Here is a 22,805-nt window from a genome sequence, read left to right as displayed (position 1 = left end):
CGGGGCCGAGGGAGTGAACAAGAGGGGGGGACGACAACGAGGCGGGGCCACAGAGGGGAGTAGAGGGGGTTTGGTGGCGTCAGAGTCCGAGGACGCAGTGGGGGCGGGGGTGGGCGAGAAGTCGGTGGGAGGAAGGGAAGGGAAGGGAAAGGGGGAAAGAAAAAAGGAAAAGAAAAAATATTACTTAGGATAATAATTTAAAATACTATTATTTTATTACTAATAATAATTTAAAATATTATTTTCTTAGGATATTAATTTTAAAAAAAATATTTGGGGAGGGGGAGGACAGAAGGAAGGGAAGGGAAGGGGGAAAAAGAAAAAAAAATTATTTGGGGAGGGGGAGAAAAAAATTATTTTTTATTACTAATAATAATATAAAATATTATTTTTTTAGGATATTAATTTTAAAAGAAAATCTTTGGAGGGGAGGAAAAAAAGAAAAAGTAAAAAAAATATTATTATTTTATTATTAATAATAATTTGAAGCAGAAGAAAAAATATTAATTTTAAAATAAAAATAAAAATATTATTTACAAAATATTATTTTAAAAATACTATTAATAATAACAAATTATTTTTTAAAATTTATTTCAAAAAGTAATAATAAAATATTATTTTAAAATATATTATTTTTAAAATAATAATAAATATATTATTTTTAAAATATTAATTTATTATTAATAATAATTCAAATAATAACAAGAATACAGCAATATCAAAAAAATTATTTTCATGCATCCGACATGGATGGCAATGGAGCGAGGCCGTGATGGGGGCAACGCGGATGGCCATGACCTGGATCTCACGTTGTGGGGGTGGAGGCGGCGGGAGGAAGGAAAAAGAAGAAAAAAAAAGAAAATATTTGGAGAGAGAGAAAAAAAGAAAAAATATATATTATTATTTTATTATTAATAATAATTTGAAGCAAAAAAATATTAATTTTAAAATAATAATAAAAATATTATTTTTTTAAATATTATTTTAAAAAATAATATTTTTATTATTAATTTAAAAATACTATTTGTATAATAACATATTATTTTTAAAAAATTAATTTTAAAAAATTAATAATAAATATTATTTTAAAAATATTATTTTTTAAAATAATAATAAAATATTTTTTTAAATATTAATTTATTATTATTAATAATTCGAATAATAATAAGAATACAGCAATATCTAAAAAATAGGACAACAATATCTGAAAAATTATTTTCATGCATCCGACCCTATGCAACACGTAGATCTTCGACTAGTATATATATATAAAACAATACTCCATGGAGGAGTATTGCAGTGTTGCCAACTCAGAAAATCAAAACCCTCCGAATGCACCACATGTCGAGCTCTAACTTACCCATAAATATTTTATTTTTTTTTCTTACGAAGCTTTTCGACCCCTCCCGACTATTTTTTTCCATCTCTCCGCTCTCCTCACCGCCACCTCCTACCGTTCTCCAACATCACCTTTCTCCCCATTATCACCGACATCGGCTTGCCCTTTCGATCTCCCTGAGGCACCATCACCTTCCTTCCAATTTTTTTTCTTCGAAGCTTCTCGAGTCCTTCGGACACCCGTCCCCTTCTCCTTTCGATCGAATTCCATCAGATTCCTCCGCCCATGTCCATCAGATCCGACGGGCGGAATGTATCCTTGACCTTCTCGCCAGTGACAGATTCGACGACGACGACAGCCTCTCTCCGATCGACCTCCGATCTCTTCCTCTCAAAGAGCAGCAAGGACGGCCCTCGATCCATCGAAAGCAGAAATCCAACGCATCGAAGAAAAAAAATTGGCCGAGAGAGCGACGGTGGCCAAGGATCCACGCCTTTTGGGTTTTTTGGCGAGAATGGATCATCAGACATCATCCTTGACCAAGAATGGTCACTGCGAGGATGAGATGGTTGCTTAAAAGGGAGCCAATTCACAGAAAAAGAGACTTGCTTGGCTTGCAATGCAAAGTACTGTATAACAAAATATTTGCGGCACGGATGGCGGTGGAGTGGGATCGAGTTGGTGGCACCGTAGCCGGAGGAGGAGAGGGAGGAAAAAAAAATATATTATTATTTTATTATTAAAAATAATTTAAAATATTATTTTTTAGAGTATTAATTTTAAAAAATATTTGGGAGGGGGAGGAAAAAAGAAAAAATAAAAAAATATTATTATTTTATTATTATTAATAATTTAAAATAGAAAACATATTAATTTTAAAATAATAATAAAAATATTATTTTTTTAAAATATTATTTTAAAAATATTATTAATAATAAAAACATATTATTTTTAAAAATTTATTTTAAAAAATTAATAATAAAATATTATTTTAAAAAATATTATTTTTAAATAATAATAAATATATTATTTTTAAAATATTAATTTATTATTAATAATAATTTAAATAATAACAAGAACACAACAACATCAAAAAAATTATTTTCGTGCATCCGACATGGACGGCGATGGGGCGAGGCCGCGATAGAAGCAGTGTGGATGGCCGTGACCTGGGTCTCATGCTGTGGGGGTGGGGACGATGGAAGGAAGAAAAAAGAAGAAAAAAAATTTAGAGAGAGGGAGAAAAAAATATTATTATTTTATTATTAATAATAATTTGAAGCAAAAAATATTAATTTTAAAATAATAATAAAAATATTATTTTTTTAAATAATATTAGGAAAGAAAAAGAAGAAAAAAGAAAATATCTAGCGAGGGGGTGGTGTGGACACCAAAGCCATCAAAAATCAACGACATGATTTAGATTCAATTTGGATCGAAAAAGCCCCATTAGATTTCATATCATCACCAGGTAACAAACTCGTGAGCATGTTTAATTTCTGCTATCTGTTTATGGACTTTCCTATTGCTAGTTGTTTACTGATCTTTAGAATGGCATTCATCTGCATCATTTAGATTGATTTCATTTTGGTCTCGTATCGATCAATCACGCCTCCTAAGCAGATTATAGATAACTATACTGTCTGTCCTGGAAATAATGATGCCCCTAACCGGATGTGATTTGTTGTTGATGAACAGAAGAGAACTTGATCATTAGGATTGATTTCTTTCTCTTTTCTTTAGAGTTGTCCCGAATCAATTTGATATCAGAGCCAGTTGATTAGGACTTTAGTTTAAATTCAACAATTTAAATTCCTGCAAGTTAAATTTTAGCGCTTTAAATTTCGTAATTTACTTTCAAGCATTTTAATTTTCTTATTGCACCTTATTCTTGCATCTTAGATTTGCATGACCACTATATCAGGTACCTGGTATCAACATCCTACTTCCCCACCCAACACCAATATGGATCCCAATACAGCAGCCATCATTAATGCTCTGACTGAAAAGTTTGATGATATGAAAAATTTTATGAAAGCCATGAATAAGAGAATAGTAGTATTAGAAGAAGCTAGGCAGAAACAACCTGAATCTGAGTCTCCCCGACTGTCTATAGGACAGAGAGGTAGGAACCTAGAACTTAATCGACCTATAAGGGGATGCCCGCACCATAATCAGTTCGACCTAGATGAGCATATTCTTAGGAATGTGAAGGTCGAAGCCTCAAATTTTGATGGTTGTCTAGATCCGAGAGAATACCTAGACTGAGAATCAGGCATGGATCACTACTTTCAATGGTACGAAATGTCTGAAGCAAGGAGAGTTATGTTTGCTAAGATGAAGTTGGTTGGGCAAGCCCGACTTTATTGAGAAAGTGTTGAGCGTCTTCTCAACCACAAAAGACAAGATTCGATAGAAACCTGAGATGAGATGAAAGAGAAACTCAGAGAGAAGTACCTCTCCACCTCCTACCAATAAAGACTTTTAGATCAATGGCAGAGGCTCACTCAAGAGAATAGATCAGTCACCGAGTATATCACAAGATTTGATAAGTAGCTCATGAGATGTGGAGTAGCCGAAGATAGGGTTGTTATCTTGTTTAGATTTAGAGCTGGATTACGAGAGGATATCCAACGTGAGCTCTTTCTGCGAGAGGTAACCACGTTTGAACAAGCTTATCAACTTGCCTTAAACTTTGAGAGATTTTTTAGATATTCGACTCTCCGTCATCCTGAATCCAGTCGAGTAATTCCTTCTGGATCGAGACCCAATATTAATCAAGCTCCTAGTAATGGACCTCCACCTACAAATCCTATTGGGAGAAAAAAAGATAAAGAAAAAGAGCTATAGGAGAGTTATCAAAAAGAAGTAGTTCTCGATCCCATTGCTTCAAGTGCCATAGTTATGGTCACTTTGCTACACAATGCCCCAATCGATCATTATTCGTGGAAGAATTAGAAGGAGAAATCCTAAAAAATATTAAGGAGGAAGTTTATGAAGCTGGTTCAGACTTAGCCGAGCAGTTTGAGAGTACTGAAGATATCCTAGGTTATATTGCATCCGTGTCAGACCTTAGGCTTGGAGTCGTTAGATATGTTCTAGCACAGACTAAGAAAAGTGAAGACTGACGTAGGACCTCTATTTTCTATACCTTCATAAAATTTGATGATAAAATTTGTAAGGTGATCATTGATAGCGTAGCTGTATCAATACCATCTCCACTGACACAGTTAAGCGATTAGGATTAACTCCTGTAGATCATCCCAGCCCATACCGTGTCTTGGATAGATTCCTTCTCTATTCCCATCAAATTTTGATACCGTGTGCCCATCCAGCTTCATTCCTATCAGAATCATGTGTAGTGCGATGTCTTACCCATGCAAGTTGGAAGTATCATATTAGATCAGTCTTATTTATTCGACAATGATGTTACGATTTATGACCGAACCAACTCTTGTAGCTTTACTCATCAGGGTAAGAAGATCACGATTAATTCTTCCCCACCTAAGGCTACCAATAGAAAGATAGACGATGGACCGAAAGAAAACATCAAGAAGAAAAGCCTCCATCCGATAAGTACCAAAGAATTAGAGACGATCATGAGTGAAGGATCACCAGTTTGGATGCTTGCTACAAGAGAAGTTCGTAAGGACTTTAAGGTAGATTATCCTAAGGAAGTAGCTAGCCTTCTTAGTGAGTTTCATGATGTCTTTCCTGAGGATCTCTCAGATTACTTACCACAAATGAAAAATATTCAACATGCTATTGATTTAGCTCATGGATCTACCCTACCCAACTTGCCCCACTATAGATTGAATCCTACTGAGCATGCCAAGCTGCAAAGACAAGTTCGAGAGCTAATAAATAAAGATTCGTGAGAAAAAGTTTGAGTCCTTGCACGGTTCCTGTACTATTGACTCCAAAGAAGAATAGTACATGAAGGATGTGGATAGATAGCCGTGCCATTAACAAGATTACCATTAAGTACCGCTTTTCCATCCCTAGATTTGATGACATGCTAGATATGATGGTCAGAGCCACTATTTTTTCTAAGATTGATGTTAAGAGTGGTTACCATCAAGTAAGGATTAGACCGGGAGATGAGTGAAAAACTGCTTTTAAGATAAAAGATGGTTTATATGAGTAGATGGTGATGCTATTTGGATCATCTAATGCCCCTAGTACTTTCATGAGGTTGATAACCCAAATACTACGACCGTTTATAGGAGTGTTTGTAGTCGTATACTTTGATGACATTTTGATCTATAATCAACTAGAAAGACCATCTAGACCATCTCCGAAAGTGTACCAAGTTCTTAGAACAGAAAGCTTGTATGCTAATCCTAAGAAGTGCACTTTCATGACAAACTGTATCATCTTCTTAGGTTTTGTTGTTACCCCTATGGTGTGTTTGCCGATCCTGAAAAAATTAGAGTAATAGTTGAATGGCTGGTACCCAAGAGTGTGCATGACGTGCAAAGTTTTCATGGATTAGCAACCTTTTATCGTAGGTTCATAAAAGGATTTAGTACCATAGTCGCTTCCATCACTGACTGCATTAGAAAGGAAGATTTTAAATGGACTAGGACAGTCAATAGAGCCTTCCTGGACATTAAGGACAAGATGACCCACATCTTAGTTTTACGTCTATCTGATTTTTCTAAGATTTTTGAAGTAGCATACGATGCGTCAGGAATTGGGATTGATAGTGTCCTTAGTCAAGAAGGTCATTCGGTAGTATACTTTAGCGAGAAACTTAACGATTCTAAACTCAAATATTCTACCTACGATAAGGAGTTTTATGCGGTAATCCAAGCTTTAAGATATTGGAGACATTACCTACTACCGCAAGAATTTATTTTGTACTCTGACCATGAAGCCCTCCGATTTCTGAATTCTCAAAAGAAACTAAATCATAGACACGGTAGGTAGGTCGAGTTTTTGCAAGCCTATACTTTTGTTTTGAAATACCATGCGGGTGTAAAGAATCGTGCTGCTAATGCCCTAAATCGTCGTCATACTTTACTGTCCACCGTTGGTATAGAAGTTGTTGGTTTTGATTAGATTAAAGAAGATTATGAGTGTCCAAATTTTGGTGATATACTTACTACTTTACGTAAAGAGTCATCTAGAGAATATAATAAATACATCCTTCAGGATGGTTACCTATTTAGAGGAACTAGGCTGTGTATCCCCCGTACATCTTTAAGAGATTTTCTAGTTTGGAACTACATGCTGGAGGATTAGCTGGACATTTTGGTAGGAATAAAACCATAGAGTTGGTAGAAGCTCAGTTCTTTTGGCCAAGCTTGAAAAGAGATGTCGTCCGAATTATTGTCCAGTGTAGAACGTGTGCCGTGGCCAAGCAGAGAAAATAAAACACCGGCCTATATACACCTTTACCTATACCAGACTGTCCTTGGCAAGACGTTAGTATAGATTTTGTTTTGAGATTACCTAAGACAACTAGGAAGCATGATTCTGTTCTCGTGGTTGTGGATAGGTTTTCAAAAATGATCCATTTCTTGTCCTGTTGCCAAACGTCTGATGCATCGAAAGTTGCAAGGATATACTTTGATGAGATTGTTAGACTACATAGATTGGCTAAAACCATTGTGTCTGATAGAGATGTTAGATTTATGAGCTACTTTTGAAAAACCTATGGCACCTTCTAGGCACAAAACTATTTTTTTTTTGCCTATCACCCACAAACGGACGATCAAACCGAAGTGGTCAATAGGAGTCTTGAAAATCTGTTGCATTGCTCGATTGGAGAACATATGGGTAACTGGGATCTTCTACTGCCCAAAATCGAATTTGCATATAATAGCTCTGTTAATAAGTCTATTGGCATGAGTCCTTTTGAAGTAGTTCATGGATATCAATCTAGAAAACCAATAGACCTCATCCCACTGCCCATGCATGCTAGGATTTTCGAATCTGCAGAGTCATTTGCACAGCATATCAAAAGTATGTATAAAGAGATCAGAAAAAAAATTAGCATTAGCAACAAAGTTTATAAACAGAATACAGATTCTCATCGACGTGCCCAAAATTTGCGGAAGAAAACTATGTGATGGTTCGATTGAGGCCTGAATGGTTCCATCCGAAATCGTGAAGAAATTATATGCCCGAGGAGCAGATCCGTTTAAGATCATAAAGAAAATTAGACCAAATGCGTATGTTGTAGACTTACCTTCTGATTTTGAGATTAGCTCTACTTTTAACATTACAGATCTCGTCGCCTATAAAGAGCTAACTTGGATACCTAGTGAGCCGTTTGAGCTTGAACCAACCTTTGAGAGTAAACTTGTCCCTGAGCGTCCACCAGCCAAAATATCAGCAAAACATGATCAGATTGAGAGAATTTTAGATGAGCAGATCCTCTCCACCCAGAGTTGAGGCTATCAGCGGTATTTGGTCAGATGGCGAGGTCGACCGACGTTGAAGATATCTGGATCACTCGAGAAGAGCTGCAGCGCATTGATCCTGATCTGCTTGAGCGTCACCAGAGCGAAATCGACCCACACTCGATAGGGTTGAGTTCTTCTCACCTCGAGAGAATTGATGCAGACACCAGAGCTATCAGAAGTCGGCGACATGATTTAGATTCGATTGGGATCGAAGAAACCCCATTAGATTGACTCTACTTCAGTTATTTATTTTCAATCAATAAATTTTTGATGTATTTAGCTTTGGATCCATGGGCCATACTTGGGTTTGTCCACGTCACCTTTGGAGCCACCACTCTCCACACGCCCAAGGAGCATGTGCCGTGCCCAAGGATTCTCATGCCAAGTTGTGCCAAGTATCAAGCACCCACATGGAGTTTATTTCTTCTCTAAGATTCTTTGAGTTCTTGACTACTTACTTATTTTGTTGAAGACTGATTTCTTTCCCATGAAAGATTACTTTGTTTGAAAACGAGACATAATGCTTTACTTTTTTGTGGAAGGACTGATTTCTTCCTCGTAAAAGGTAAAGAATTCCAAAAGAAATAGGACCCCTAGGGTCCTATATAAACCTTTGTATTTTTTATGAGGAAAACAATGAATGATTTTACAAACTCCTAAATACTTGTGTCAATCGCTCCGAGAGGAGGTGTGAGACCCAAAATCACCCCACAAGGGGAGGGTGTGAGGCCCACTTTCTATCCTATTTTTTTAACCTTCATCTACTTGAGATCCAGTGTTCCTACGATCCCAATTCGACTCTACCATCTACCCACGCAAGCCTATCCCACCAAGAGAAGATCTATCTCCTCCAGAATTTTCATCTATCATGCTGAGAGAAAAGAGTGATCTCTTATTCTACAGATCATATGCAGTTAAGGACCTTCATTCTTTCTCAGTTGATCTTTGATTTTCATTTTTTGTTAGATCCGACGTTGGTAAAGACTTAGTTCTTTATCGACAGATCTATTTGGTTAAATTAAGAGCTCTAATCAGGATAGTTTCTTAACTACCATGATTCGGATTCTTATCATCTTCTCAAATTTTCTCACGGATTTCATATTTTATTCTCTCTTATTCCATTCATACTTTTTTTTTGCATTTACTTGTGAGCATGTTTAATTTCTGCTATCTATTTATGAACTTTTCTATTGCTAATTGTTTACTGATCTCCAGAATGACATTCATCTACATTATTTAGACTGATCTCACTTTGATCTCGTATCAATCAATCACACCTCCTGAGTAGAGTATAGGCAACTATACTGTCTGTCCTGGGAATAATGATGCCCCTGGTCGGACGTGATTTATTGTTGATGAACAGAAGGGAGCTTGATTATTAGGATTGATTTCTTTCTCTTTTCTTTAGGGTTGTCCCGCATCAAGGGGAGGGGGTCGGAAAGCTTCGTAAGAAAAAAATATTTATGGAAAAGTTGGAGCTCGACACATGACGCGTTGGGAGGGTTTTGGCTTCCTGAGTTGGCAACACTACATTACTTCTTCATAAAGTATTATTTTATATATATATAATTTAAAAATACTATTTATATAATAACATATTATTTTTAAAAAATTAATTTTAAAAAATTAATAATAAAATATTATTTTTAAAATATTATTTTTAAAATAATAATAAAATATTATTTTTTAAAATATTAATTTATTATTAATAATAATTTGAATAATAATAAGAACACAGCAACATCTGAAAAATAGGACAACATCTGAAAATTTATTTTTGTGTTGCGTGGGTCTTCAACTAGTTTTCCAATAAAATAAGGTACTGCAAGCAGCTTGTTCCCTTTTTTAATTCTTCAATTTATTATTATTCTCTCTCTTCAACTTTTCTCAACTCTCTTTTCTTATTTTAAGAAAACTCAACCTTGTTTTCTTACTTTTATGTACCAAATACTGCTAAATAGTGATGTTAAACAGCAGTGTTCTCACTGGTAATCAAAATTTTTGCTCTTTTTATTTACATGTTACTTTTTCAGTTTTTAAATATTTCTCTTACTGAAAGACATCTAAAAAATCTCATAATCCATGATCCAATCTGCTCTGACCCCTTTGATTTATGATCTATCCCAATCTTAACAACATTGCTTAGAAGCAACGCCTTTAGACTGAACTTCTTTTGTTTTAAACTGAGTTGGAAGTATTGCAACACTAGTTTCCAAATAGATTTAGAAGAAAATAAAGTTTTTGCTGTAGGCTTGGAAACTTGAAAATTCAAATCTCATAAGTAATTAGCTTTTGTTCTTCCAGATGCCATCAATCAGTAAAATGATATCTTGTACCATATATACTTAACATCTTTTACAGATAATCTTTCGATTGTCTCAGTATGAAACCAAGGAAGTGATACATCTAGAGGTCTCAAAAAATATAATGCACTTTAGAACGATGTTTAGTTTATTCTCTTGAACTTTATTCTTTCTTTATTTTCTTATTTTTAATGATAATTACATCATTTCCATTTTTCCACTAGAGTTGCTGAAACTGGAGTTGAAACTGCTGAAACTGGAACATATCTGATTGATACTGAAACTGAGTTTTCAGACCTTCTATACTGCCATCCCACATGGATCTCTTCTAATAAGCCAATTAACCAAATTAATCCAGCAATGCAACCCCAACCTTATGAACCTTTCTACGCCTTTATCAGCTTCCATAGTATGTATAACCGACTAATTTTTGGTAGGTGCAATCTTGTGAGTTTTCTCCTTTTTTGGTTTTCAATAGAAGAGAACATTTGATAATTGTCTATGATTCCATGGTCAAGATTTGGAGTCAATTTGATAACTATGCTCATCTTTTAATCTTTGTTAGCTTCATTCTCTTAGAGTGAAAAATGAAGGGTTGTGTTTCCTATAAAACTGTGTACATATCAAAGGGTAGGGAAGCACAAGACTCAAGGTGCGTTTGATGTTGCTTCTGCTTTATAAAAAGTGGAGAAGCCAGAGGTTTTCTAGTTTCTCTTAGATGCACTTTTTTTCTGCTTGTAGAAGCACTTTTTAGATAATAAAACCCTTTTTTTTCTAGAAGTGCTTTTTTTTTTTTTTTACTTTACCGTCTTTCATCTTTTGTTTTGATCAACTGATTGTTATTCACTTACTCTTCAGATGTCCTTTTCTTCGTAAGATGATCAGTATCTCTTCATATTTTCATCCTTCATTCTTGGGTAATTTGAGATATCCTTATCCTCCATTCTCAGGTAATTCCTGATATCCTTATCCTTCATGTAACTGGCCTTATTAATTGTTATCAAGCATTGGTATCTATATAATTTCATCCCTTCTACATTACCTGTTATTTTCTGTTTCACGAACCATACGATTTGTCCCAATTTGAGCTTAACTGTTAGTTATTTACTTTTAGGAGGAAAATCATTCCATGCCTTCTAATTATGATTACATATTTCTTAGGCACTCCCAATATTTTTTTCCTAAATACAATCCACTATCTAATATTCAATTATAATTGCTGAAAGTTAAATTTTCTAACCCATACACAATACTTTTCTCAGATTTCACAACCTTTAATTTTTTTCACCTTCACAACAATGATGTATGCAAAATTCTAAGGAATATGCAGCAAGTAATATTCTGAAAAATTTATCATGTTTCTGGCATTTACCAACAGACCTTGGTCTAGGGTAATTGAAGAGTTTAGACATGAAAGCTGTATACTTAATATTGACAAATTGTACTTCTTTTCTACGCACGTGCGCGCGCGCGCACACACACACACTCTCTCTCTCTCATGGTAGAAAAATCAGTGCTTTGAGGCTGTGGGGTGACAAGAGGCCTTCTATAAAGATGGGTTCTTGTGCTTCAGTTCAGAAGAATACAGATTCCACCACAGGATTTCGACTAGGTTTAAGCTCTAAGGCCAAGAGGTTCTCCATTCCCTCCCCTACCAAAGAGAAGCCTTTGAATCAAGGAAAGCTGAACTAGTACCGACCGGCGAACCAATCACTGACCAGTACAGTATGGTATCGGTTCGGTACTGTTCCAAGTCTCAGTATACATGGTGTCACGCTCCAACTCTTTTTTCTTTCTTAATGAATCCATTCCTGAAGGTTGAACAATCACAGCAGTTCAATAATTATATAAAAATAGTAAAATTTAATTTTTTTAATTAATTTAATTTTTTTAATTAAAAATATTTTAAAAATTTAAATATTATGAAAAATAAATTTGACCTTAGATTCATGTAGAATCCTACTATAAATGCTATATATATTTTTCTAAGACAGTGGATATACATGAAATGCTATTTATTTCTTAATTTCATTGAAATTTAGGTCAGGACCACTATGCATAGGATGCATCAAAATTTTGATAAACGGACACCAAATTTACGTTAAAAGTAGCTTATAAACCCCCAAACAATATTTTGATTTAATTGTTAATTTTATTTTTTAATAACTTTTATTCTTCAAATATATTTTTTATTTAAAAAAATTATAATAATTTTGATGTCATTGTATGGGTCATCTATAAATCTATAACATATAATGAAATCATACCAAAATAAAAAATTTTGACATGATTTTTTCTTATTTTTTCAATTTTCATGGATTTTAAAGTTATTTAAAAAAAAAAGAGGAAGAGAAATGGAAGATAGGATAAGATTACATACTTTTAATTGATGAGTTTTCTACGTTTTGCTTGCCATTTGCATTATAGATAGGAAAGGAAATTGATGTTTCGACGAGGAAGCATCGAGGAAAAGAAGTCTCTGACTTTTGTTCAATTTATAGCTTCGTTTAACCCCCCCCCCTCGATATTGTAGCAACAACAAAAAGAAAAAAAAACTATAGCACAACAGAAAAAAACAAAAAAAAGAATAGGACCGAACCGACCTGTACCAAACCTTGCAGTTCAGCCCGGTTCAGATAGGTTCGGGCCCTGATTTGAAAATCAGGGCCCAACCATCCCGTTTCTATGCCGATTTAACTCGATATGGGCCGAATCGGGCGGTTCAGTCTGGTTCGGCGAGCTATGCTTTGAATGGTCAGAGCCTAGTTGGTGGATTTGACTTCAAGGGCAAGGTGGTTGACTCTAGATTAGGTCTTAAAGCCCGAAGTTTGGTATGATCCTTTGATGCAATTTATTCCCTCTTTTTCTACTTTTTTGAGTGAAAACCTTTGCCTTTTACTTGGAGAAAAAAGAAAGCATGCGGCATTGATGGATTTAAAAGATAGTTTATTTTATTTTATTTTGCCAGTTGATGCTAATTTCTTCTTATATATCTCTATTTAAATGCATGAGTAGGTTTTTAGTGGTTTGTTATGGAGACTTTATTTGTGAATGCTGAATATGGATTTGTGGAAGGTAACTCCTAGCTGGATAGTTGATATTATTTTTATATTTTTGTTCATACTGCATTCATTTTTCGAAGGATCGGGTCATTGTCGTTGTCATTGAAGTTCTGATTTTAATATACCAGTCTGATGCATGAATGATAAACAACTCTTATGATGATCACGGGTCATGATTAATTTAATAGTTCACCTTTTGCTCTTGTAATTGAAATATAGAATCATCAAACTCGATTATCTAATCAAGAAATTTGGATGGTCAAAAGCTTACAGCATGGGAAGCGCTCAGATTTTTGGGTCAGGATATCTGTTTTTTATTTGGTACATGATCATGGCTGATGCATACCAAGGGATAGTTTAGCATCCATTTCTCTATCAGTTTGGAAGTGTTATTATGATAACTTTTCTTATTCATGACTTATTAAAGCCTGCTTTATTTGTAGTTTCTTTTTCCATTTTTTTTTTTTGTAGTCATCTGTAGTTTCTTTGTTCTGGTACTTATTCTTTGTTTCTCAGCATATTACCTAACAAAGCAACTTCGTTTTAGCAATACCCAAGATTTGATCCCTGGTCCTCCTTTAAGGGCAAGCCCTTCCGAGAAATTCATTTGTTTTTACGTTAAACAATGGTTATTATATCTCGACATTATCATGTACAATCAAAAGAGAAGAAGAAAAGGATGCAGCTCTGCTTCTAGCAAACTTGCACTGATGCGGATTAATTTGACATTACTAATTTCTGCCCTTTTGACTTATTTGATGAGCCATATATTTCTAACTCCAGTCTATCATATCAATTTAACTCAGAGCATGGGAATATGTAATTATATCACGATGGGTACATAACACTATTGCTGACTGTTTAACTCGAAACTGCAAGTACCAAGGTTCTCAGTTTCGATACCAGTCGGCCGGCGGCACGGTCCGATACGGTTTGTACCAGATCAAACCGGCGCGAACCGACAGAGGGAGGAGAAAAAGAGAGAGAGGAAAAGAGAGGAAGAGAAAGAGAGAGTGGGTCTATCGGAGAAGCTACCGGAGGGCCTTCAGCTGGCTGCGTGGCCGTCGAGCGGCATAAATATTGCCTGCAACTCCGCGGCATAAAACAAGAGCGATCGTCCATGTTTCACAGGCTTTTTAAAAAAGTCCGATAATAGTGAAACCAGCAATCGGTTTGTCGGCTTCACTATTTCTGAGCTTTTTTTAAAATAAATTGAAATAGTGAAGCGGCAAATCGATTGCCGACTTCACTGTTTTCAAACTTAAAAAAAAATCTAAAATAGTGAAGCCGGCAAACCAAGTGTCGGCTTCATTGTTCATTTTCCTTTTTAAAAATGTGAATAGGGGCAGTCGCACCTGTTCCGCGGCCGCGACTTTGCCTGCATGCTTCCGCCACCTGGTGGCCACAACGGCCACTGGAGACCTTCGACAACCCCTCTATCGTCCCATCCTCCTATCTCCGACGGCCTCCCCCTCTATCTCTCACTCTTTCTCGCTCGTTGCGACAGGCCACAACCCTATCGGGCGAACCGAGCTTCCACTGGCCTCCGACAGCCACAGAGGGCCACCACGACTCCAACGGCCTCTCTTGCTCTTCCTTTGTTTCCCTCTCTTTCTTCTCCGACACCGGCATATGCCGTTTTCCCTGTCAGAACCATCCTGATTTCCCGTCGGTCCTGTTCGGGACGGTTCTAAAAATCATGGCAAGTACTCAACAGTTGCTGAACAGCATTTTGAGATTGATCACACAATCTAATAATATAATATTATCTATTGGAATTAAGTATCATGAGGCCTTTGCCCTATACTTGAAAGCCTATCTTTGTCCAACGCAGATAGAGAATATATGAAGCACTGGCCATAACAAGAAATCAATTGATGTGATTAATTCCATCAACAATTTGCTAGCACAAGCAATTTTATATTATTTTGAATCCTCAGCTCCAAATAATAACCTATCATGGTTGTTTCCATGCTTAACTACCACATTAAAAATTTGAAAAACTAATTCGACAGAAATTATTTGAGTAGAAGTTTGGTGAGGATGGAGATTTCCTTTGAAGTATTTGATATGAAAATAGATGTGTAGTTTTTTTTTTTTTTTTTTTTTGTCAAAACAAGATTGAAACCTTACCGCAGTCAAAGTATTTTACTCCTAATTTTGTTAGGAATATTCTTTGTGATCCTATTCTTGTTAAGGTTTGTGGTGGTGATGTGATAGCACTTGTTGAATGTTAAGTATGATGAAGCTATATTTCCAAGCCATATATGAATTAGAAGTTTTAACAGAAGCTGTTGGTGAGTATTTGGAAAGGATTGTATTTGATGTTTGTAGGCAACATAATGCATGTCATTTTTAAGGATCAACTATTACATTGACATTGGGTTGAGACCAAATGCAAGTGAAAAATCATTACATATTACTTCACTATTTAGGAAAAAACAAAAAAAAAACTCATCAAGTAGATGCAACAGTCATCAGCTAGTCAACAAGTTGGTGGAAGGCACCAAGGTTACCTAGATACTTGCCATGGGTGCCAAGTGTCCAAGTGTCAGACACAAAAGCTTCCAAAAAATCTAGGCATGGGGCACAGAGTACGTAAAATATATAAAATATATATACATATTGCACGCATAAACCATGTTTTTTGGTGTTTTAATTGGAATTCATAGTTTGCAAGTTGTTTAATTTATTTGCTAGATGTATTTAAAGCTATTTATGATGTCTAAGACACTTTAATTGATACCTAACTGCGATAATTCCTTTTTAAAAAATAAATACATTTTGCTTAAAGTTTCATATATTCTAATAACTTTAAATTAAAAAAAACAACAATAGTTTGCTCCAAATGCCCCACAATATCTTAGGTCACTTCACTTCAAGTGTCCAACACATAACATTAACAGTCCCTTCAAATAAAAGTGCCAAGTGTAGGACATTTCTTGTTGACATCAACAGGACACTTCCAATAGGAGTGTCCAGCCATGTCATGTCATGTCGTGCCATGTCCAAATGTACAAAAGTGTTGACACTTCCAAACAGTTTAAAAATGAAGTGTCTAGGTAACATAGATGGGCACATATTACTAAATTCGATCTTCGATAGCTTGCACGATTTGAAGTTTCAAATGACAAAATTGCCGAATTTGTTAGGCTTACAAATGCAAATTGCATCATATGAAGAGGGGTCAATGGAAACCTCTGCCAAGGAAATCTATGATCATAGCTAGTCAAGAAGTCCTAGTCCATTTCTGTCCTAGAAAGAAATACTGCCTTATTGCCTTATTCTGAAACAAGCCACCGGTGAACAATGGGTTCCATTATCAATGTAGACAGACTGAATGATATTCTCATCTTTGATTCAGCAAGAAATTAGAACTGGGCTTTGGACGTTTGTGAAGTTGAACAAAGTTATTTGGCCTTGTCATGCTTTGGCAGAAAAATTTTGGGACCTGTTTTAGAGGGCCTTACTAAGAACTGGTTGCTATGTGCTAAACTTTTGTTTTCTGCAAGGAAATGGTTCTTAAAACATATTGTTCTGTATATATGTCAACAGCTTGTCTGACATCTAATATTTAGCCTAGACATTTTTTACATGAATTTAGGGTTTCAGAGGAGTCTTTAATTTGTAAACTGGGAAAGGGTTTGCAAGCCAAGAAATAATCTTGTCATATCCACAATATCCATTTCTTCACCTCTTCACATTTCTACTTTCGCAAGTATTGTATGGTTCAGATTCGGCGACCACCTAACTAAGAGGTTGGAGCTTATAATCAGTCCAATTGCTACATATGTGCCGATGGATTACTAATCATTTGTACAAACAAGATTCATGATGTCGAGCTCATAGTAGAATTTCCTCAACAAATGATATTTCAGATTAAATGAGAATATGCAAGTGACAGATGCAATGAACTTTGCTGTTTTCTAAAAGATTCACCATCTCACGAGTAATAGCTTCACGGAATATTTTTAGTTTTAAAAAAAAGAGTGAGACTCTTATATAATGTACCTGTTGGAGTGACCACTGCTTCTCTGCGAATGGCAGATGACCAAGACCATGCTCCATAGCTTAGCACACCATTATTCTTACAAAATAATTACGATGACAATAATTAACATCCTACCAATTTGTATCAAAGATATTCATTTAAAAATAGAAAACAAAAAGGTTAATTTACCAGCTGAATCAACTGATCTAAATAGAAGACAAAGTCGGGTGTTGTTATCTCCCAATGGCCAATAAGTGTATGCATTCCTCGTATCTGTTTTACATGAGCCTTCAGGAACATTAATATGCAAGGGCTAACCAGCGAAAGAACAAACAAGATGAAGATGATAAGTTCACCAAGAAGATCTGATAGATGATTAGTGGAACCAATTCAACAATGAAATTACCTGGAATGTCGATTCAATAACATATACATTGGGATAAATTTTGCAGAAGTCACGTTGACCAAGCTTTGTCTGGATATGTTGCACAATTAAATCAATTGCAACATGGTTATCACCTCCCCATGGTATGATGACATCAGCATATGTCTTCAATGGCAGAACAAAATCATCAAAAACAGGCTTGACAAATCTTCCATGCCATACACCCAAACAAATACTAATCAATTTACGTAAGATAATATAATTTTCGTCTGATGAAAGTCCCAGAAAAAGGCCACATTGTTGAAGATTCCCAAATAAGAATTTACCTTGACGGGCTCCAATAACTTTGAATATCAATGTGTGCAAAACATGAAAAATAACCTAAAAGAAAGAAGGCAGAATCTTGCAACATTCCCATTGCAACATACACTAAATAACCTAAAAAAGATGAGATAGGGTCTTACTTCATTTCTATTGCACCATCTACCACTGAAACAGATCCACTGAGTTTCTTTCCAGGAACATTGGAGGTCAAAATAAATCTTTTGCCTTGATTTCCAAAAATATTGTGTGCGTGCAGTCTGCTACTCCTTTACGAATTGGAGTTATTCCTTATGGTCAAGCACTTGCCAGTCATCAGTTCTTCCACCTTTATTCATAAAAAAATCATCTTGAGCTAAGTTGTCAGAGACCTGCCTTTTCTTCACCAAAATCTTATTTTGCCCTCCTGCACAGCCACAATGTTCTCTTATCGGGAACTTCAGGAAATGTGATACTATCGTAGGACTTATTAAAGCATTCTTAAAATGCAAACTTTTAGAACATGCAAGCCATGTTAAGAAATATCCATTTATCATAATATTATTCATATTAATATTTTAAAAAACTTATACAAATAAGCAGATGATGTTTAAGAATAACATCAATCATTTTCTTTCATGCCGAAAGTCACTAAATTAAAGAAAGTACTAGTTCATCCTTAATGCATGAGTTAAATTCCAGCTGATCCTTGCTATGTTATGATAAGAAAATCAGAACCAATAGAATGCCAAAAGAAAAATAGAAAACATGATACATGCATATGTGCAAATGCATATACATGTGTGATGCTGTTTGAATGTGCATGTGTGATTGTGTTTGAATGTGGGTTTGTGTATTACCATGCTAGCATATTCCTGTACACGTGTGTTTATGTGTTTTTAGATGCCATTGTTTTATATAACCTTGAACTATAACAACACAAACATGCATATGCATGTAAATAAATAAATAATGTATGATATGGATACATAAATATTTATGGATATAAACACCTAGGAGCATATATAAACACACAGGCATAACACACATACATATGCACATGGCTTAGCTTTATCACCTGATATGACTGAAACTGGCAAATGGCCCTGCATTTGCTGTTTCAGCTACATGTTTTGGCACCTCAGGGGACTCAAAAATGGCCCAGAATTTAAGCCTTTCATCTGCTGCTGCAGATGCTACCCTGCAACCATCTGGGCTTTGAGCCATGAAAAGAACAGGTGATGTATGACCAGTAAGCTCTGTAATCTTAGTCATTGATGGGTACTCCATAGTGTTAGTTGGTTATTAGGCAAACCATGGGAGCTCAACAGCTCCCTCTCATGTTTACTCCACAGCAGTGCGCTAACTTGGGAACCAGTATTCACTGAATTTAAGAGGTCACCAGTTTGGGTGTTCCAAAATTTAATGCACCAGTCAGTCCCACCACCACCAGATACAAGCAGATTGTGCCGAAAGGGGCACCATGCGAGGGCCTTTACAGCAGCAGTATGGTCATTGAATCTGTGAAGCCATTGATTCTGACTTGGACGATGATTTGCAGAGGCCATTGATATGTCCCATATGTGCACGAGGTTATCACCCCCCCACTTGCCAATTTTTGACCTGATAGTGACCACTTTAGGCCACAGATTTCATGTGTATGTCCTCTATAGTTCTGAAGAATGCGGTTTTCCACTCTCACATCATGATTGCAAATCCTACCATCCATTCCTCCGGTCGTCAGAATTTTATCATTCCAAGCCATTGATCCAACACAGGATCGGTGAGCCCGTCGCAGAGTTCTCAACCTTTGGCTAGCTCTTGGATCCCACAACTCGACCTGAGAATTATTTAAGCCAATGGCGAGCACCTGCCCATCTGGAGACCAGCTGACACTAGTGATAGGCCCATCATCTCCAACACTCACAAGCTCCGAACAACACCTATTAGAGGCATTCCACAGATATACTGTGCTCCCAAGGGCAACTGCCAGGGCATTGCTGCTCCCCCAATCAAGCAAACTTAGACAGTAATCACCTATCATATTTGGGGCATCTAACGTCCTCTCTGCTTCTTTGGTATGTGCCTCCACTGCTTCACTACTCTAGACTTACAAGAAGAACCCAAGTATTCTTGAAACATCTCATTAACTGGTGCTGGGGGCTTGCTCTTGAACACAAATATTCGGGTCCTATTGTTTAAGAAACATTCTGAAAGAAGCTTCTGGTAATAATCTGACCACGAAGACCTATCTTTTTTTATCTCTTGCGTTGTTAGCAAGAGATTGGCCACATCGAAATCCATTGCGGACCTGACTGGGATGAATCTGTCACCCTGCATAAAGCCAAAAGCCCAAATCAATTGATAGACAAAAGATTGGATCTTTTTACATCCATGATGAGTGTCAAACATAAGCATGCTATCAGACAAAAGAATAAGAAAATTGATTCACCATTACAATACAAGTAGGAAGCTGGGAAAGAGATCAAACTAACGATCAGAGAGGAAGCTGGGAGACAATCCTCCATTATACTATCGTAGTACCAAATAGGCATAGGCATATGTTCTGAGTGACTTGTTAGTTTATATTTGATTTAGTGATATTTGGTATTTATGCACTACAGATAACTACATCATCATGATAACTTTGATGTATTAAAGCGTCAATACAGTTCAATTTCAGGCTAAATCCACCAACTACACAAAATATGATCCTAGATAACTCAAATACAATAAAATGGTAGGAAACTTGCCCTGATTCTTTTTTCTCTTTCTATTTTTGTATTTTACTGAATCTTTTTGTCTGAAACTCAAAGTGAAATTGCTGAAGGCACCAAAACTGTGGAAACCAGAACTCTAGCTAAAGTGCTTAAACTTAAATTGAAACCAAAATTGAGTTTTAAAAGCTCAATTTTACACTTTTAATTTGCTAATACCCCTATCTATAAAACACCACCATGCTCAAATTATATAAAAATCATAATATATTCTGCCTTTTGAAGTCTCAAAGTACCCCCATGGTTCCCCAACAATAAATCTGATATGGACTTAAAAACTGCACAATGTATGAAAATAAACATAAAAGTTGCTGACCCCTTGCATAATTAACACATACTAGTCATAGACAAATGATACTACTGACTAAATTCCTGAAGCCCTTAACATTTCTAAAACAAAACCTGAAATCTTAGACATTGATAGACATTAAGATGCTCAGTTCTTGTGAGATGGTAGGAAATTCAGGGTCTTCTCTAATCAATCCTAATAGGTACTCATCTAGAGCTTCATAAACCTTGTATTTTGGAACTAAATAAAGAACCCGGCCATGTTTTCATTTGGAAAACATATGATTCCAAACAAACTTGATGCAGTATCACAGAATGGAAGGGATGTAAGTTTTCCCTAGGTAACCCAAGAACTAAACATTTACTAGGAGAAATTTTAGGTGCCTACCGCCAACAAGTATTCACGTGCTGGATTTTATTGAGATTATCCCTGCAGTTATTTGATATCAGTCAGGTTCAATACCCCTCTGCTAATGAGGTAGCATGAGTCTACCTCTTAAACCCAAAAGAAGCTATTGTTATTGAGTTTATCCCTCAAAACATGATTGCCCATAGGAATCATCCATTTTTTCATATTGAGAAACCACCATATCCAGCCATATGTTCATTGTTAAGCCTTCATAATTTAACTCAACTATCCAACTTGAAAGCTTAATTATCCAACTTCAAAACATTGCCAATTTTTGGATGAATCAGTGATCCAACTTAGGGATGGCAATCAGGTCGGGTCAAGTCATAAACGGTCGGCTCAGATGCAGATCGGGTCAGAAAAGCCCAAACATGAATCAGACCTGTTTACTAAATAGGCCAGATTTTGAAACCTGAACCTATCCAATTTAATAAACCGGCAATCCGACTCGACTGTTTAACTTGTTTAATAAACAGAACCCATTTATCCAACCGGCCTGTTTAACTTGTTTATCCAAGGTCTTGGACTCTTGGCCCAATACTGTTGGACCTGTCCAACCCAAATCAACCTTTAACCTGTTAATCTAACTTGTTTAATAGATAAACCTGCTAATAGGCTGTTGCATAAAAGGACAAAATCTGAAATATGAACAACAAAATTAGACATGAAATACAAGCAAATTTGCATGAAAACAGATCTTAATGTGCAAGCAATTAAGCAACTACACAAAGTCACAAAAAGCAAAAAATAGCAGCAAATTTTAATTGGATGGCAAACAGAAACAACAAAGTGACAAACATCAAAATTTCAGACTTAGGGAGAAACAGAAACAACAGTCGACAAAACAGAAAAAACAAACAGCTGCTAATCTTCATTGGATGGCACAAAATCATCATCTTCGTCAGTTCATCCTTGCGAAACTTGTATGCCTCAAGCGCACCTATCCCAAACCCAACACCCAAAATACCCTCCAAGATCAAGAAAACGCACACCAGGTGAGTCTCTTATATGTTTATATCCCTGTGATTTCCGTGCTCCGTTCATGCATACGAACTAGACTACTGCAAGCATCCGGGCATCATTGATGTTGCACCAACAAATGCACTGGTATCTGGATTCAATTCCCTAGTGCCCAATTTTTGCAATTCGGGCATCAAGATCCCTTCTTTTTCCTTTCTTGATACCAAAATCACATAATAACCAAAAATAAAAAAGAAAATCGACAACAGAAGCCAAAAAAAACCTAATTTCGTGAATTGGGGAAGAGCGAGAAAAGAACCCGAATCACAACACACACGAAAAAAAATCAGATGCAATCAAGAAAGGGAAAAAAAAACGAAAGAAAACCTAGATTTTCAAGCGAAGACGGCGTAGAATAAAGAGAGGCAGGAGAGACAGAGGGCCGAGAAGGAGAAGAAGAAAAGAGCTCACCATGTTTGGATCGGAACTAATTGGCGAGCGATTGGAGTTGAAGGCGGGTTTGGCTGCAAGAACCCCCCCCCTCTCGAAGCGAGGAAAGATCCTGGAATCGAAGCCAG

At 36.1% G+C, this 22,805-nt stretch overlaps 1 protein-coding gene across 1 annotated transcript in view; it reads right to left on the bottom strand.

The window, feature by feature from the left end:
* LOC105037506 (cell division cycle 20.2, cofactor of APC complex) overlaps nucleotides 1-22,799 on the bottom strand; it is a 33,192-nt gene extending 10,393 nt beyond the window's left edge. Inside the window, 9 exon segments of the mRNA XM_073242441.1 lie at nucleotides 17,129-17,204; nucleotides 17,298-17,381; nucleotides 17,515-17,658; nucleotides 17,958-18,220; nucleotides 18,872-19,079; nucleotides 19,082-19,393; nucleotides 19,396-19,866; nucleotides 19,869-20,127; nucleotides 22,699-22,799. Of these exon segments, the coding sequence (XP_073098542.1) occupies nucleotides 18,208-18,220; nucleotides 18,872-19,079; nucleotides 19,082-19,393; nucleotides 19,396-19,866; nucleotides 19,869-20,127; nucleotides 22,699-22,701 (1,266 nt within the window). The 5' untranslated portion in view covers nucleotides 22,702-22,799 and the 3' untranslated portion in view covers nucleotides 17,129-17,204; nucleotides 17,298-17,381; nucleotides 17,515-17,658; nucleotides 17,958-18,207.
* Between the last annotated feature and the right edge of the window lie 6 nt (nucleotides 22,800-22,805).

Source organism: Elaeis guineensis, chromosome 8, assembly GCF_000442705.2.
Source record: "Elaeis guineensis isolate ETL-2024a chromosome 8, EG11, whole genome shotgun sequence".
Lineage (NCBI taxonomy): Eukaryota > Viridiplantae > Streptophyta > Magnoliopsida > Arecales > Arecaceae > Elaeis > Elaeis guineensis.
This window is presented reverse-complemented; position numbering and strand designations above follow the sequence as displayed.